This window comes from Pristis pectinata, chromosome 10, assembly GCF_009764475.1.
Source record: "Pristis pectinata isolate sPriPec2 chromosome 10, sPriPec2.1.pri, whole genome shotgun sequence".
Lineage (NCBI taxonomy): Eukaryota > Metazoa > Chordata > Chondrichthyes > Rhinopristiformes > Pristidae > Pristis > Pristis pectinata.
Genome location: NC_067414.1, coordinates 29,576,431 through 29,594,935, shown reverse-complemented (window position 1 = coordinate 29,594,935; position 18,505 = coordinate 29,576,431). Strand labels below are relative to the sequence as shown.

Sequence of the window (18,505 nt, the reverse complement as noted above, 5' to 3'; positions counted from 1 at the left end):
ACTACTTATGATAATACGTAAAATAAAAGTAAAAATGTTAGTATGTTAGAATTCAAAAATGTTAAACCTCGAACGTTAACCCCAAAACTAAACTCTTCGTGTGTGTGTGTGACAAAGTCCCAAACTCCAAGTTCCGGAATGGTTCTTAAAGTTCAGTTCCGCAAGCCATAGGGTGAAACATGAGCAAGGGCTTCTTCAACAACCACCGTTGTCAGAAGATAAGACGTAGATGTAGAGAACATAGAGAGAGTACATACGAAATCCAAATGTTCCACGATGGAACCCCAAACGACACTTCAGTGTTTACTCGGTAATGACTTCCTCACCCCGAAAAGCATCCGAATTGTGGTTGTCCACACACAAATACCTGTTTCCTTCTACAGGTCAGCAACAAAGTGAACTCCACCGGATTACTTCCAACTTCCATACATGGATTCCAGTAGCAAACACAGTTATTGTTTCTCATCCATCGATAGAGAAAACAAGCAGGCTGGTGTCTCTCTCCCTTCTCTCTCTCTCTCCTTCTTCTTCTAACTTCTTCAACAACGTCATTACGTCCTTTATCTTCTATTGACGTAAGCACGCCCCACACACACATACACACACACTCTCTCTCTTAAAGGGACTTTCAATGAGTCCGTAACAACACGTTCTCCCATTGACTGCGTGGGTTTCCTCCCATATTCCAAAGACGTTCAGGTTCGTAGGTTAATTGGCAACTGTAAATTGCTAGTAGAGTGTAGATAGAATCTGTGGGGAGTTGACAAGAATGTGGGTAGAATTAAAAAAGGTATTAACGTCGGATTAGTCTAAATGGGTGGTTGATGGTCAGCATGGACTCGGTGGGCTGAAGGGTCTGTTTCCATGCTATATATCAATGACGATGTGACTCAGTATTTTTTCACCTCACCTTTCCTAGAAATGGATGTCAGGGCAGGACAGGATAAGACCTCATTGCAATAATTATACAACCAACCAGGTCCTCAGTTCTCAGTGAATGAATCATGCCTGTTCAAATGAGATATTTACCTGTTCAGTTGTGATGCTTGTTGTTTTTCATGATTTCTATATTTCCAGAAATGGAAGCGACAGTAAAACAAACTCCATACTGTCTTTTTTTCTTAGGGATCTCTGGAAATATTCACCGGACTTGGCCTAACATTGGGTCCACCAATTGGAGGCTATTTGTATGAATCATTTGGGTATCAAATTCCTTTTGTTTTGCTGGGATGTGTTGTTCTGTTCATGGTACCTTTGAACATGTGCATTTTACCAAGATGTGGTAAGGTTCTGCACTTCAACTTTCCTCCTAGCTTACTTTAATTGATTGCGTCATTTGGAAATTACTTGAGAATTAGAAGGCAATTTTTGTAACCATTTTTAAACCAGAAAATGCATTAATCCAGTTAATAGAAGGGTTTACTGGTTAAGACAATCAGCAGCTGAATGGATTCAATTCACATCTATCCTGAGCTACTTAAAGTAAACTGGAGCCATTATACTAAACTGAGTTTCTGCGTTGATTGTTGTCTGGTGATCCTTGTTGGAAGTGATGACCCTATCACTTCCAACAAGGGAGATGGAAGATTTGCCTCCACTGTTACACAGCTGGTTGAATATCTGGATGCCTATACATTGAATTACACTTAACAGAAGAGTGGGTAGCCAATTCCTTTGTAACTTTACCCAGCCGGTATACAACTCTTTCAAGAGAGTAAAGGATACCTATTTGCAGAAACGTTGAAGGGGAGAAGAGTTGCAAGCAGTATCACTAAACCAAATAGAGGAAAATAGAAGTAGCATATTGGAATTGTAGTGAGCGAACTACAGGCAGTCCCTGGGTTATGTAAGGGTTCCATTCCTAAGAACCATCCATAAGCCGATTTCAGAAACATCCATTTTCTAGTTACCCATATCACTGCTGTACATACGCATGCTATAATTCCTTCATTTCATTGAATAATCATCCTAACACTATCCATAATTAAACTGACAGAATATATACTGTATCCAATCATTAATGAACACCACAAGACATTTTATTATTATTACTATCTTGAAAATTGCTTTAAAAACGTTTGGGAGAATTTGCATAAAGTTGGATTTTCATAAGTCAGGTCATATGTAACCCAGGGAGCCCCTGTATTATCTGTTTTGGATGGTCAGCAGATAATGGGTGTAACTTCAAACTATCATAAGCATTTGATAGGCACAAGGAAACGGGTTAAAGTAGGGATGGTTGCAATAAAAAAAGTAAACAAATATTAGGTGGTTGTTCTGAGAGATCTACTGATTACGTGTTCAACTGGTGGAGTTATTAACACTGCATGGCATAACCTTGCAAGTGTTGAGCAAGCTGTGTCAGAAGTAAGACCATGATAATTCAAAGCTTGGTAAGTGAAGGGAAAGTGTATTTGTTTTATGATTCCCATTGAAAGACATAGGAGAAGTTAATGGATAATTAATGATTACCATGTTAAACTTGGGCAGAAGTTTGAAAGACAAATGTCATACTACGTCTAAGCTGACATTTTTGATCAAAAAGTACAAATGCTGTAATCACTATCACTGGAATATATGAATGTAACTGTGTCTATGCTACTTGCAAGAAAGGACATATCAAATATTTTAAACAATGTTCTTGATTTTCAGATGGAGTTATCAGTAATGCCAGTTTTTGGAAGCTAATTTTACTCCCTAAAGTAACTCTAATGTCCCTGATTATATTTTCCATAAGTTCATGTATTGGATTCCTGGATCCCACCATATCACTGTTTGTTATTGATAAGGTATTTTTTTTTAATTCATGTGTCTTGTGTTCCTTCTATTTCCTTTTAAGTTCCAAGAGTTGAGAAATGAACTAATTCAGTTTTTTTAAAAAAGCAAAAATGATTTTCCAGGTTAGAAACAAACCATTCCCTCAGGATTGCTTCTCCAAAACAAGGGAGCAACCCTTTAAAGTTAGAGCAAGGCCACTGAGAAGTGGAACAAGAAGCAGTTTTTCTCACAAAGGGTAGTGGAAATCTACCCCTCTCCAAAAGACGGTGCTGTTCAGTCAATCAAAATACTCAAACTTGAGAGAGAGCTTTTTCATAGATTTTTAGATAGTATCAAGGCTTTTGCATCGCAAGCAAAAAGAAGCATAATATTGATTTTTATAAACTGTACATTTCATGGTTTCCACATTGTAGATAGGATAAAGAGGAAATACTGAAATTTTGAAGGATTCACAAGGGCGATACCGTAAGTGAGAGGGTACAACTAAATAGGGTGGGGAGAAATGAGGAGACTAATAATGACCGTATTAGAGAACTTTAAATGGTGTGACAAAATAATCATGAAGGAAGTGTTTCTGTTTGTGATGAATCTAAAATTAAAGTTCATAAATAATTAGATGGTCATCAATAAATCCAGCAATTAATCCTTGGGAAAAGTTCTTTATTTGGTAGGAATGAGGAACTCACTGCAAAGAATAGCAGAGAAAGAAAGGAACTGAGTAATGTGAATCCTGCAGTTAGATGAAGTAAAATCAATATATCTTTAGATGTTAAGGAAATCAGGAATATGGGGTTAGTACAGGAAAGTGACACTGGGGTAAAATATTAGCTGTGATCTTTTGAATGGTAGAGTGTGCACAAGGGACCAAGCAACCTGTTGTTGCTTCAGTTTCTTATCAACTTGTGATTGTGTGGATTATTTATTATTTTGAGTCCAAGAACATAGAAACAGGTCCTTCAGCCCACCAACCACTCATTTACATTAATCATGTACAAATCCCATATTATTCTCCCCACACTCCCATCAACTCCCCGCAGATTTTACTATTAACCAACACATTATGGGTCATTTACAGTGGTTAATTAACCTACCAACCTGCACGATTTGGGATGTGGAAGGAAACCAGGGTACCTGGAGGAAACCCAAGCAGTCACAGGGAGAATGTACAAATTCCACACACGTCAAACTGGAGGTCAAGCTGGAACCCAGCCACTGGAGGTGTGAGGCAGGATTTCCACCAGCTGAGCCAGTGCTGCCCCTGAGTTGTGTGGCCTGCTTCTGTGCTATTAATTCTATGTGATGATAGCCCATTCTCGACCTGCCTTGTGCTTCAAAAATTATCAAAAAAAATTTGGAAAATGGAGATCATTACACAAAGCAGCATTGAGCAGTCATTTTTGTCCCTTTCAATGAAGTCTCCAAAGGTCTTGCATTGCGCTGGAGAGAGTGCAGAGGATTCAACACAATGTTGCCTGGATTGGAAAGCTTTAACTGTGGGAGAGATTGGATAGGCTGAGTTTATTTTTCCTGGAGTGAAGAATGCGGACGTATGGCCTGATAGAGGTATATAACATTATAAGAGGCACAGACAGTCAGAATCTTCTTCCCAGGATAGGGGTATCAAAAACAAGAGGGCATAGGTTTAAGGCGAGAGGAACGAGTTTTAAGGGGGACCTGAGGGAAAAGTTTGTTTTTACACAAAGTGGTTGATGTCTGGAACTCACTGCCAGAGGAGGTGATACATAGAAGAATATGGACTCAATGCGAGCATATGAGATTAGTGTAGATGGGTAAAAAGGTTGATATCAACGTGGAGAGCCAAAGGGCCCGTTTCTGTGCTGTGCAACTCTCAGACTCTGTGTTTTGCTAGAACTCTCAAGGCTTTACTTTCTGTAGGTCTGAGTACGAGCAGCATCTAACATTTTCTATTGCAGTGCACCTGTGCGTAAACTTATGTAAATTGCACACAAAGTGTAATTGTTTTATCTGTTGAATCAATCGAAATTAATCATTTTCCAAAGTATTCTCTCCTCAAGTAGAGGACAACTGTCTTTTACTTTTTTGAAAAACCTTATGAAATCAAGTAGAATAGATATCTTGGATAAATAGCTTCTTTTTAATTACATAAGGGTGGCACAGTTTTTATGTTGTTCCAATGTGGCCTATTTAACTAATTACATTTTTAAAATGTGTATGTCACAGCATCTGATTTATGCAGCTCTGACTGTAAAATTTGTTTTTCATTCTTCAGTTCAAATTAAATACTGGATCTGTGGGACTGGTATTCCTAGGGCATGCTCTGTCATACGCAATATCCTCTCCATTTCTCGGATGTCTGTCTGATAAAATACCAGTAAGTATGCACACTGGCTCTGATGTCTTTTTCATGGTAAGAATTTTATATAGACTCTTTATCTATAGCAATAAACCTTTTATTCAATTGATTTTTGATAGCGTTCAAGAAAGTCTAACACCCTTGTTTTAGAAATAAAAAAGATTTAAAGTCATAACTTCAGTTTGTGAATGCAGATAGAATATTGGAAAGTACAGCACTGGAATGGGCCCTTTGGCCCACAATGTCTTTGCCAACTATGACACCAGTTTAAATCCCATCTGCCTGCACATTGTCTGTATCCCTTCATCCCCTACCTATTCAGATGCCTGTCTAAATGCCTCTTAGATGTAACTGTATTTTCTTCCATCTCCTCCCCTGTCAGTGTGTTCCTGGCACCTGCCACCCTAACCCTAAATTCCCCCACCTCTTTCACATCCCCCCCTATCATATTGGATGTTGTTCAAAAAAGCTGCAGTAATTGACTAATACCTGTTTCTACAGTTTAAATAAGATGGCTAATTTGAATATTTGCAAGATTTGTTTTTGTACTCCCTAGTGTTCAGGTTGCGCATCTAGAAATGGCCTACTTGTTTGGGCCCTGCTACAGGCAAATTTGCTCACAATCAACATAGCGTAAATTAGTGAAAAGTTCTCTCTCACTTGTCTTCAGCTATAAACTTTGCAACTCTAAGCTTGCCAGTGTCAATAGGAAGATGTGCAGTTTTGTAGTCTCAGTGCAACTAATAACCTTGGGGTTAGTCTTTTAAAATGGAAAGCTGGTACCTTTCATGACTCGGAATGTGCTGAAATGTTGTACAGCTAACAAAGTACTTTATAAATGTAGTCACTACTGTATCATCCATGACAGATGGATTATGGAAATTATTTTATGCTCAATGCAAGGCCTTTGTTGAGCCTGAAAGTAAAGTATATTAGCTGGGGTAGTGACTGTGCTAATGAGTGGGAGGAAATGAAGAAGGCTGCGGAAACGCTGTGAAGCAATTAATAATTACCGTAAAATGTCAAACCTCCTGGAATTTCTGGAACAATGAAATTAAAACACAAATAACTAGAAATATACACCAATGAATCAGTATTTGAAAAGAAATATGTTAATGTTTTATGAATTATTTTCTGTTAAATGTCATTCTCAATATTGTGCAATTATAAAGGATTGATATGGTATGTGTTTTTCCAAAAGAAAATAAAGGCTTAAGTCTAAGTATCAGTTAGCACCTCCATACTGTGTGAAAATTTACAAGAAATGTTTAATGAAATATCTTCAATCTATTTGTGATATTTAATAATTGACATATTAGGTTGGTCTTAAACTCTAACCATAAAGAGAAAATAACCATAAACAATTTCTCTTTGACTTGCCCAGCTGTGACTATTACTAGTGTAGGCTTTAGAATTGTTTCCTAATGGCTTTTCCGTTCTAGTTGACCTGGATGATCTCTTTTGGTGCCTTTAACCCATCGACCTCTAGTAGTGTAGGAAGTTACATCTTTTATTGCATAGTTCATTCAAACAGCTTGTATTGATTTGACAATACAAATTAAATTGAAATGCAATGATTGAATCCTACTTCTACTGATGTACTTTGAAACTGTAGCATTCAATCCTGTCACCAAGCATACATGTGTAGCATGTTGGTATAGAAAACTGAACATGTAGATGCTGGTTTCTTGAAATTCTAATGATGTAATCTAGAATTCATAAAAGGAATTGAAGGTTCTCATTTTGTGATTCTTGTTTTTTAGCAGGCATGGTAGTGTAGAGGGCAGGCATGGTAGTGTGGCAGGGTGCATGGCGACACTTGCGGGCTGCCCCCCAGAACACTCTACTCAAAAAGATGCATTTCACTGTGTGTTTCGATGTACATGTGACTAATAAAGATATCTTACAAATTTTCTTATTTTCCCCAATTCCAGAGAATTAGAAAATGGCTGGTGTTGATTGGAAGTTGGCTGATTGCATTGAGCTTTCTGTTATTGGGGCCAGCACCCATTTTCCATATTAAGAGGTAGGTATTTACTCTTACTGTCTTCATAGGTTTGTTTTATTTATTGCGCTATTGGGAATTTGCTGTGAGTGGTGAAGCAGTGGCTTTCTAGTCTTCACCATCCATAAAATTGCCCATGGAACTTCAGGTTTGTCAACAGAGACTTCCAGTCATCTGCCATGTGTTTGATGTCAGCATTTAAGGGGAGTACACATGGCATCATGAGAGAAATATTAATTTTGTAAGGACAGGTGGCACCACATGAAATTTTCAGGACCAGGGAACTTGTTCAGCAAATGTATTTATTTACTACACCATTTAAAAAAATATAGTAAGTTTACAAAATTTTAATTTTCCCCCAGTCCTTAGAGTGAGAATTAGCCCAGGATTATGCCACAACATTGATTGCAAGGACTGCAACAATGCAACCTTTGCAGAGGCAGATTATTTTTATTGGCAAAGTCAGGATTTCTCTACATAACTTTGAACGTGGAGTCAATAAAGTACTGTCAGATTTACCTTATAATAGATGTGAGTGCCAACAGCATGCCATTATTGGTACAGCAAAATCTGGATTGTTATACAATGATCTGGAATATAATACCTGAAAAGATGCTGGAAGTTGGGTCAATAGTAACGTTCAAAATGAAATTGGAGAAAAACTTGAAGGGGGAGGAAATTGAGGAAGAGTGGGGAAAGAGTAGGGGAGTGGACTAATTGGGGAACTCCTAACCTGTATATGTCAGGCGGTGTTCAGTTTGTATTCAAGGTAGTCAAATAAATACTTGCCAAACAGTTGTGACATTAACTGCATATCTTGTGCAACTTAAGGCTTTAAACCCAGTCAGGGAGACATAAAGTTATAGTATAGATTCCGCAAAATAATTTCAACAGTTTTATAGTCTCTATTTATTTAGTACTAACAGCAATATTTGCCCTGGCATTCAAATATCATGTTAAGGAAGTTAAGGATGGTATCAAATTGAAGGAAAAGACACAATATTGTAAAGATTAGTGATAGGCCAGAGGATTGGGAAAGTTTAAGAAACCAGCAAAGGATGACAAAAAATTATAAAAGGGTTAAAGACAAAATATGAAAGTAAACTAATAAATAATATTAGACAGTAAAAACTTCTATCAGTATTTAAAAAGGAAGAGCAAAGCTATAGCAGCTGTGAGTCCCTTAGGGGATGAGACTGGGAAATTAATAATGGGGAATAGAGAAATGGCAGAGATTCCAAATGATTATTTGGGATCGGTCTTCCTGGTAGCAGACACTAAAAACATCCTAACAAAAGTAGGTAATCAAGGGAGGGAGGAACTATGAACAATCTCTATCACTGGAGAAAAAGCTGTTAAATGAAGTGGCTGCGGAGGTAATGGATGCACTGGATGTGTGGAGGATACAAAGAGCCTGCAAAGGAATATAGGTAGGTTAACTGAGAGGGAGAGAAATTGGCAGAGTATAACTAAAATGATGAATGAAAAGGATATTATTAAAAAGGAAGAGAGACTAAACAAATAAAGAGATCTGAAGGCCTTGGTGCATGAAACACAAAGGTTTGGGATGCAGGTACAGCAAGTAATTAGGAAGGCTAATGGAATATTGCCATTGATGGGAGGGATGTGGAGTATAAAAGTAGGGAGGCTTTGATGCAACTTTACAGAGTGCTGATAAAACCATACCTGGAGTACTGTATAAGGTTGTGAACTCCATACTTAAGGAAGGATATACTTGCATTGGAAATGGTGCAGTGAAATTTCACTAAGTTGATTCCTTGGATGAAGTGGTTGATGTATAAACAGAGGTTGAGCAGGTCGGACCTTTACTGTCTGGAATATAGAGGAATGTGAGGTGATTTTATTGAAAGGTATAAGATGCTGAGGGAGATTGATAGGACATGTGCTCAGAGAATGTTTCTCCAGTGGGGTTATCTAGATCTAGGGGGAAGAGTGGAGGGGTATCAGTTTTGTGTTCGTTAGTCTTTGGAATTCTCAACCGTAGAAAATTGGATAAAACTGAATATCAATATATTCAGGGCAGAGATTAAGAGAAATTTGAACTACAAAGGAGTCAAGTGGAATGGGGAGAGAATGAAAAAGGAGAGCGAGGACAAGATTGGGTCAGCCATGATCTAATTGAGTGGCAGAGGAGGTTGTAGGGGCTGATTTCTGTTGTTCTACTCATGTTTCTTACATTCTGTGGGCTGAGCAGAAGGAAGGAACTTGGTATTTTACAGTATGTTCACATTATTTTGGGTATGGAATGTGACAACAACATGGTTAAATAAAAATCTTTCTGATGATTTCTCTTATTTCTTTTATTTGCAGCCAGCTGTGGTTGTTTATTTCAATGCTAGTGGTAACCGGGTTTTCACTTAGTTTGTGTGGCATTCCCCTTTTTCCAGAAGTCCTTACCTGTGCTTAGTAAGTACTTACATAATTTTTAATCTTTGTCTGCTGAGGAGGGTTGTGTATATTTTTCTTTGCTTGTGAAGGCATGAACACAAAGAAGGCCTATGTGCTTTTAACCAAATTTTTTATACCAGTTTCATAATTGTTTAATATCGTTGTACTGAAAGCATTGGCAGTGAAATATAATCATTCTATGCAAGCATTCTTTCAAGTTCTCACGAGACTTTATAGGAAGTTAGAAATCACCAGATGTTAAGATTTAGATTTTGCTAATTGTTCCAGTTATGGCTCTAAAATTGCATGTCTTGTTTGACCAAATGGTCTGCCTATTTGATTGATGGGACTTTGCCACATCCAGAATTCAGTGTGTAATTTTCTATAAAGAAAATTACCTTGTCTTTTAAAGTTGTGGGTGTTAGTTTATTTCATAAAATTATCTATTGCAGACCTCCACACCGATAGCCATGCTGCAGTAACTCCTGAAGTTTAATGTCTGCATTCAATGATTTCAGCTTTGCACTGATGCAAGCTGTTATTTGACTGTCAAGAACTCAACTGACTCCAAAACCAATTTCCCCAAAGTTCTGGTTGACATCGTTTCCATACAAATGCGATATCAAATGGATAAATTGCTCCACTGGGGTTCTTTGCATTTGTGAATTGGCTAATAGATGTACCTATATATATGAATTAATTTCAATATCAGTTTTATTTATTGTCACGAACCAGCAACAAAAGAAACACACTGAGCATGATTCAGTGTTAAAAACTATTTTATTAATTACTACTTCTGATAATACGTAAAATAAAAGTAAAAATGTTAGTATGTTAGAATTCAAAAATGTTAAACCTCGAACGTTAACCCCAAAACTAAACTCTTTGTGTGTGTGTGTGTGGCAAAGTCCAAAACTCCCAGTTCCGAAATGGTTCTTAAAGTTCAGTTCCGCAAGCCATAGGGTGAAACATGAGCAAGGGCTTCTTCAACAACCACCGTTGTCTGAAGATAAGACATAGACGTAGAGAAACATAGAGAGAGTACATATGAAATCCAAATGTTCCACGATGGAACCCAAACGACACTTCAGTGTTTACTCGGTAGTGACTTACTCACCCCGAAAAGCATCCGAATCGTGGTCGTCCACACACAAATACCTGTTTCCTTCTACAGGTCAGCAACAAAGTGAACTCCACCGGATTACTTCCAACTTCCATACATGGATTTCAGTGGCAGACACAGTTATTGTTTCTCATCCATCGATAGAGAACACTAGCAGGCTGGTGTCTCTCTCCCTTCTCTCTCTCTCTCCTTCTTCTTCTGACTTCTTCAACAACGTCATTACGTCCTTTATCTTCTATTGACGTAAGCACGCCCCACACACACATACACACACACTCTCTATCTTAAAGGGACTTTCACTGAGCCCGTAACATTATGAATAAATAAAATGTTGTTAGGATGTTCAATGTTATGATTATAAATCCCAGGCTTTTTCTAAGCCCATGTGATACTAAAGTTATAAAGCTGGACTGATGGACCTGATTGTAGAGCAGTTTTTTAATCTAAATTTTTGATCTTCCGATTGTTTTTAAAGTGGAGGTTGGACATTTTTTTTCATTTGAAGAAATGATGGGTTTGTTTGGACGTGTGATAATTGAATTACATGAAGAAATGTTAACCGAATAAGTTAGAGGACTATGATGTCTGATCATTTTGGGGTTCTTACAATGTATAGGACATATTTAGGAAACTAATCTAAAGCATTAGAAAGAGATTTCAATGTAATAATTGATTTTATTCTTTTTTCAGTGAAAATGGATTTGAAGAAGGTCTTGGCACTTTAGGTATAGTGTCTGGAATATTTGGAGCATTTTGGTGTCTTGGGTATGTACCTATCTACTTCAAAATCCTTGTATGAGTAATTCAGTAGTTACCCAAGTCTATTGTGAAGCTTCCTGATGTTTTTCTCTCTAAATAGTTTCTGTTCTAAACATTCAGCTCAAAATGAGTGCACTTTGTGCAGATGTCTGCAGATCATATAAATCAGTGGTTTTCAACCTTTTTCATGCTGCAGCCCCCCAGAACATGTCCTTGTTAGATGGCGGACCCCCAAAGCCCACAAAATCAAACAATCGATAATTCATGCATACAACACTTAAATTACTGCACATAGGCCCTATTGAAATAGTGACTATTTCAATCACCGATAATTACCAGCGGTGTCTTTCAGTGTTCAGTTCAATGTGAAGGTTTTGCCTGTTTTGCACTGCAGAGTTTGTCCAAACGTGGTGGTATGTGCGACAAACATACGCGTATGTCATCCTCAATATTCAGTCTTGATCTGTCTTTGGTTTTCATGGCAGTGACTGCAGAAAATGCTATTTTGCACAAGTAAGTGGTTGCAAATGGTAACAGAACATTGACGGCTTTGCTGGACAGCAGTGGATACTCCTTGGAACATGCTATCCAGAACGACAACAGTGACATTCGGTTGAACTGCAAGCGCAAAGTCCTGTCAGATGACAGTTCAGCCAATTCTTCTTGTTCACGTCCAGTTAAATCAGTAAGCATGCATTCAAACGGATTTCGAATTCAATCAAACATGCTCGTGTCATTGTCGCCGAGATACTCATGGAAATAATGTGACAGCTGTTGAATATGGTTCAAAACAGTGCTCGCAATGGCCTCTGTCTTAGTCTCGTTCACTGTCAGAAAGTCAGCCAGCAACGGAAACATACCATAGAATCCTTGCTCCCATCTTCCCTTCCAGATACGGAGTTTTTTCGGGAAGGCATTGATTTTGTCATGCATTTTCAAAACATTTGAGCCAGGTCCTTGCAATGATAGATTTAAGCTGTTCAAAATGTTGAAGATATCTGCAAGATAAGCTAATCTGGCAACCCACGTCTCATCTGTCAAGAACTGTGCCAATGATCCGTTATGCTCATTTAGAAAAATGAGCAGTTCGTCTCGTAATTCATATACACACTGCGCAATGCGGCCTCGTGACAGCCATCTGACTTCTGTATGTAGCAACAAATGCTTATGCTCGGCTTCCATTTCACGGCATATGTTTTCAAACAAACAATGACTGAGCGGCCTGGCTTTGATAAAGTTAACGATTTTAATGCACGTGGAAAACACATCCACAAGATTTTCATCCATATCCTTTGCAGCCAAAGCCTCACGGTGAATCATGCAGTGGGTTGCTGCTACATGTGGAGCTACTTCTTTCACTCGTGCGACTAGACCCGACTTCCGTCCCGTCATTGCGGCAGCACCATCCGTGCATACTCCAATACACTGTGTCCACGCCAATGCCGACTGTACAAAAAAAATGTAAAGCACACGGAAAAGTTCTTCGCCAGTTGTACGCCCTGGGAGTGCCTTGCAAAACAAAAAGTCTTCCAAAGCCTCTCCTTCCCAGCAATGTCGAACATAAACCAACAACTGTGCAGCACTGGCAACATCAGTACTTTCATTGAGCTGAATCGCAAATCTGACTTGCTGAAGACGTGCTATCAGCTGGCTCTGTATATCTTCCGCCATATCGCCAATTCTTCTGCTTACTGTGTTATCAGACAGTGGAATGGCTTTCAGTTTTTGACTGGATTCTTTCCTCAGTACAACTTCGCACATATCTACTGCTGCAGGCAGTATGAGCTCTTCTCCAATTGTGTGAGGCTTTCTGGAACATGCTATTCGTAATGCTACCAAATATGATGTGCGAAGAGCCATCTCATTTACAGTGGCGCAGGCTGTCATTTTGCCTTTCTGCTTGAGGTACAGCTCCTTTTGCTGCTCAAAATATTCCTTCGGCTTACTGGCAATATCTGGATGCACTGTTGTTAAATGGCGCTTCAATTTCGCTGGTTTCATTGCATCGTTGGACAGTGTTTGCAAACACACAACACGGAGGTTGGTCCGCATTTGTCCCCACTGCGATAATACTCAAGTGGTCAGTAGTCATAGCCTCCTTGCATAGCCAGTCTGGTCATGGGGAAAAATACAACATCATGAGTAGGAAAGTACTAGATTCACGTCTAGGCATTTGAAAATTGATGAGTCGATGTTTAGTAATTCAGCAAGAGTCCAACGGGTTGCTACAATTCATTGAATCTAAGGATGTGAAGAATGGTGCCTTGAATGTGACAGGACTGTGAGATTATCCTTAAGTATATCTTTACCTGTGTCTGCTAGGTGCAGTAAGAAAGAGTTAAGGAAGATCTTGTAGTTTACTTCTGAAGAGTACTTTGTTATAAAATAGAATAATGGTGCCATTTCCATCTGCTGAAAAATAGAATTACGTACGGTGACACATGTACTTGCTGCAGATTTTATTTTTGTGCCCATCTTTATTTATTAATTCATGGGATGTTCTCATAGCTGGCAAGGCCAGCATTTATTGTTCACCCTTAACTGAGTTGTGACGGTAAGTATGAGTCAGCTATAAGTGCATTAAATAGCATGGATTCACAACGTGCTGGTTGTGTATAATTTGATGCCTTGGGTTTCTTCAAGTCATGGATTACTAATATTAATATCCAGCTTTCTGCTACTTTTGCAACCTTGGATCCAAGTACGAAGAAGCAAGAATTCTAAGGGTCAGTATTGACTTTAATAAAGCGACTTCAGTGATGCATCGTCCACTGGCTGAAACGTCGCTCCTATCACTTTGTAGGTTTGAATAATGCTGGAGGTAACCTTCATAATGAACATTGATTGGTAAGGCAGTGATAGCACTTGGATCTGACACACTGTCCTGCTACCAGAAGGAATATCTTTTGACAACAATTCAGTTGAAGGAGTGAACCAGGACCAGTTATGAGAGTGAAAAGTTATAAGATTTACCTTGGTATATTTTAGTACATTAGATGGTAACTAACATTTTTTTTATCTTTTAAACTAGATCATTTGTAGGTCCAACATTGGGTGGATACTTATATGACAAATTGAATTTTGAGTGGGCTGCAGCTATACAAGGAGGTTTTCCATTTGTATTTGTAAGTAAACATGTTATAGATTACATAGAGAAAAATTAGAGTGGTGACTATTATAAGCTACCATTTTTTTTTAAAAAATTAAAATTGGAGAACAAAGATCCTTCTAAGTATTACTGTCAGTATAATGGTCTTTTCTCTTTTTTAGGGTACACTATTGGGTGTGTACTTTATAGTGGAAATGCTGCACAGAAGGTTTGTATTATATTTTAATATTCACACATATAAAAGAATACTGGCACAAGGATGCAGTTTAGAATTGTGAAGTTTTAACAATAGACATTAATAATGTGAGCCTTTCCATGTTACTGGCTGGGCACTAACAGCTTTGATAATGGAAGCAGGGTATGCCCATTGACAATTGTCTCACTTGTCTCTGCTTGATGTTTAAATGATTGTCAGCCATTTATACACAAGTGAAAGTTGGCTGAAGGTGTGATTGAAATTTTAGAAGAGAATATGTACTTTGTAACAGATAGTTTTTGGGAAGTAATCAGAAGAGGGAATAGTGGCCAGTGTAAAATTTTTCTCAGTAGTAGATGTAAATTTTTCATATTTATTTCCATGTGCATGGTAGAAATTATTTGAAAATAGCTGTTTGTTGAAATTGAGGCTGACAGTTGTTGGCTTGTTGACTGTGTACTAGATCCCATTGAACAAATGTTTTGCCAGGAAATTCCTCAATTGGCTGCTATAACTTCAGTGGAAGAGTGGCAGGAACCCTGTTCAGATGCATAACAGGTTTTCTGTGAGAATCCAGCAAATTTCTTGCCAGTAAGTCTGGGTGTTCCACCTACAGATGGTAAACGTCTCAGGATATGAATTTCCTCTTACAAGACGAGACTACTACAAATGTAGGTGTAATATTGTCCCCCACAGATGCTTGGATTTATTTTCACACTGTTAAGGTGTTGCTGTTGGCAAGTGTCTGCTTTAAATATTTGTATCTCTTGCAGGAATTCCTGCATTAATGGCCTGGAGCTCAGTTAATTGGCTTTCATCAACCACAACAATTTTCCTTCGTGACTCCAGTCAGTTGTTAGTTTCTCACATTTCCCATTGACTGCAATATAGCTGCAGTTTAAAAAATGCACTCCAGCTGTTTCTTCAACATCAGTTGTCAAACTAATGACTAAGACCATCTAGGCAGACAAGGTGACAGATAATTGGGAACAGCTCCACCTTCAAATCAGACACCTTCCTGGAAATATATCATCTCTATTTCTTCATTTCTGGGTCCATTTTCTGTAACTCCCTACTATTTTACAAGTACCTTGATTAAATGCATACCACACAGCTTTCTATGTTCTTTAAGTTGGTACTTTTGTACTTCATTGTACATCTTTTAGTAAATGAATATAATATGAAAGAAAGGAAAGAAAAAGATTTCTTATGTAAAAGAAAAGAGAGAGGAAAAAAAATCCCCAAATCAATAAGAAAAATTATAAACAATATATCAAACCAAACTAAACAGAAAAATTTCAAAAAGAACAAAAAAAAAGAAGAAAAAAAGACTGGACCGAAATTTCTCAGTAGAAACAGAGCAAATATTATGTTGTCAACTCCGTTCCTCTAAATTGGAGAATTATTGAAAGGGGATCTATATCATGTGAAAATATTGAATAAATGGACTCCAAATATCTTCAAATTTAAGCGAAGGATCAACAGTACCACTCCTAATTTTGTCCAAGTTTAAACATGATGTAGTTTGAGAGAACCATTGAAAAGTATTAGGGGGTATTGGATCCTTCCATTTAAGCAAAATGGATCGTTTGGCCATTAATGTAACAAAGGCAATCATACAGTAAGTGGAAACAGATAAATGGCCAGAGCCTATCCTTGACAATCCAAAAATTGCAGTGATAGGGTGGAATAATCAATATTTGGATCAGAGAAATAATATGCCTATAATCATGTTTTAACAATAAAATGTTTGGTTTAATTAGTCCATTGTGATACTGTTTTACATGAGACATATCTTAATGAAATGCTTTTGAAGGAAATTTGATTTAGATTTTTGTTTTATGAAGGTCGCATTCTGGAAGCAACATAGAAGAAGAAAGAAAGCGACTAATATCAAATTGAATGTGGAAGCTTACAAGATTTACATGGACTATGGTTTACCTGGAGATCAATTTTTAATTATTAGGATGTCCATAAACCCCTTTAATGAGCAACTTAACAAGTGTTTGGACATTTTATATTACTAATTATTCTTCTATTTGATGATAATTGAATTTAAATACTTTATATTGCTGCTACAAAGTACAATATGGAATGCAGATTTCTAATGTAGAAATGTGAAAATTGCATTCTCCCGATGTAATTTGAAGTCCTTCACTACAATCAACCTGTCACAGATAAAGCCAGCACTTGGAACTCCATTCTGTTCATTCACTTCCTAACTTTGAATGTGTGCAATCCTTTCTCATAAACTTTAAACGCAGCAGTGTGTTTTCTGAAAATGACGAAAGTAGGATTTTTTTTCCTGGATCCCCTTTCCCAGAATACTGGGAAAACAACCGAGGCACTGACAAAAAGCTTGTAAATTAAAGTTTATTATGGTGTTCCTAAAATAAATTAATCATTGCACTCTGCTGGAATAGTTTTGAGAATCTCAAGTAACAACCAGATTTGATTAGTTCTAATCTTTTTACCCAAGATATAACTGGAAAATATTGAACATTATCAGAATAAATTGAAAAATCCATAATAAAAATAAAATTCTGGAAGCATGCAGCAGCCAACATTCACCTGGTAGTAAGCTCAGTTATACCCCTGAACTTGGGAGCTGGTGACTAGGTGAGAAGTGAAGAGGGAAGTACTGGACAAGGGCTTCTGTGGCTGTGCCCATGACTAAGTGTGTATATACGCATGCTGTCTGTGAGTGAGTGAGTGTGCATGTGCCAGATGGTATCTTCAGGTGAGGGTATGAATACCCATGTAACAGAGGCTGTCTTCCAGTTGTCTTAGTCCCCTCTTGCCACAGGATCAAGACATTGGTCTCTGAAGCCCAGGTAGTAGCTTGTATGCAATGGCTATATTAAAATAAACCACTCCCACGCAAATTCTACCCCACCATGTGAAGTTCAGGACCAGAAATGTCAGGAGCCTCATGGACAATGCCAATGGCACAAACCTGAATGGCACACTGATATAATAGCACATGGATACCGACACTTTGACGTCAACGTCTCTGCACTGAATAAGACAGGAGATGGCCAGTTTAAAGAACAAGGTCCAGGTCCTCCCCAGCTTACAAATGCCTGACTTATGTACGTATGACTGAACAGTTGGGAGATTGGTGGGATGGATTTGCTGGCAACTGTGGGGCTGTAGGCATTTTCTGCCATTTGGGAACTCAGTTCACAGCCACATTTCCAACTTGTGAACTGGGTTATGAACAGTTCACGGGAATGGAACCCTGTGGTAACCTGGGAAGGACTGGTAGTAGATATTCCTTCTTCTTGTGGGGCAAACTGGAGGAGGAATGTTGTCTTCATGGAGTGAGTTTTGTCATCAAGAACTTGTCTAGCATCTCAGTGGAACTAGCAATCACTTTATGACCCTTTACCTCACTCTAATGGGAATCAACATGCTAAACTCATCAGTGTGTATGTCCCAACCCTGGTATCACAGTGTGGCTTCCATCTAGACGTGCAGTTGACAAGATCTTCACTGCTTGACAGTTCCAAGAAAAATGCTGAGAACAGCACCGTACACTATACCTGGCCTCCTTCGATTTTACTAAAGTTTTGACTCCATCAATTGGGAGGAACCATGGAACACCTTCCTTAAATTCGTCTGTCCACAGAAATGATTGTTTCACGACAGTATGCAAACCATGATACTGGCCATTGAGTCTACAACAGAACTATTCTTAGTGAAGAATTTTGCTCACTGCCATTTTGTATCTCACTGCCAACAAACTTAACACGGCAGTGGAGCTAATCTTCAGAGCTATTAGCAACATG

At 38.2% G+C, this 18,505-nt stretch overlaps 1 protein-coding gene across 1 annotated transcript in view; it reads left to right on the top strand.

Moving 5' to 3' along the window:
- slc18b1 (solute carrier family 18 member B1) overlaps positions 1–16,996 on the top strand; it is a 42,790-nt gene extending 25,794 nt beyond the window's left edge. The window contains exons 6-14 of the mRNA XM_052025119.1: positions 1,126–1,282; positions 2,653–2,789; positions 5,030–5,131; positions 7,048–7,139; positions 9,450–9,545; positions 11,341–11,415; positions 14,441–14,534; positions 14,680–14,726; positions 16,562–16,996. Coding sequence (XP_051881079.1) covers positions 1,126–1,282; positions 2,653–2,789; positions 5,030–5,131; positions 7,048–7,139; positions 9,450–9,545; positions 11,341–11,415; positions 14,441–14,534; positions 14,680–14,726; positions 16,562–16,616 — 855 coding nt within the window. The 3' untranslated portion in view covers positions 16,617–16,996. The remainder of the gene's footprint in view (positions 1–1,125; positions 1,283–2,652; positions 2,790–5,029; positions 5,132–7,047; positions 7,140–9,449; positions 9,546–11,340; positions 11,416–14,440; positions 14,535–14,679; positions 14,727–16,561) is intronic.
- Positions 16,997–18,505: the final 1,509 nt, after the last annotated feature.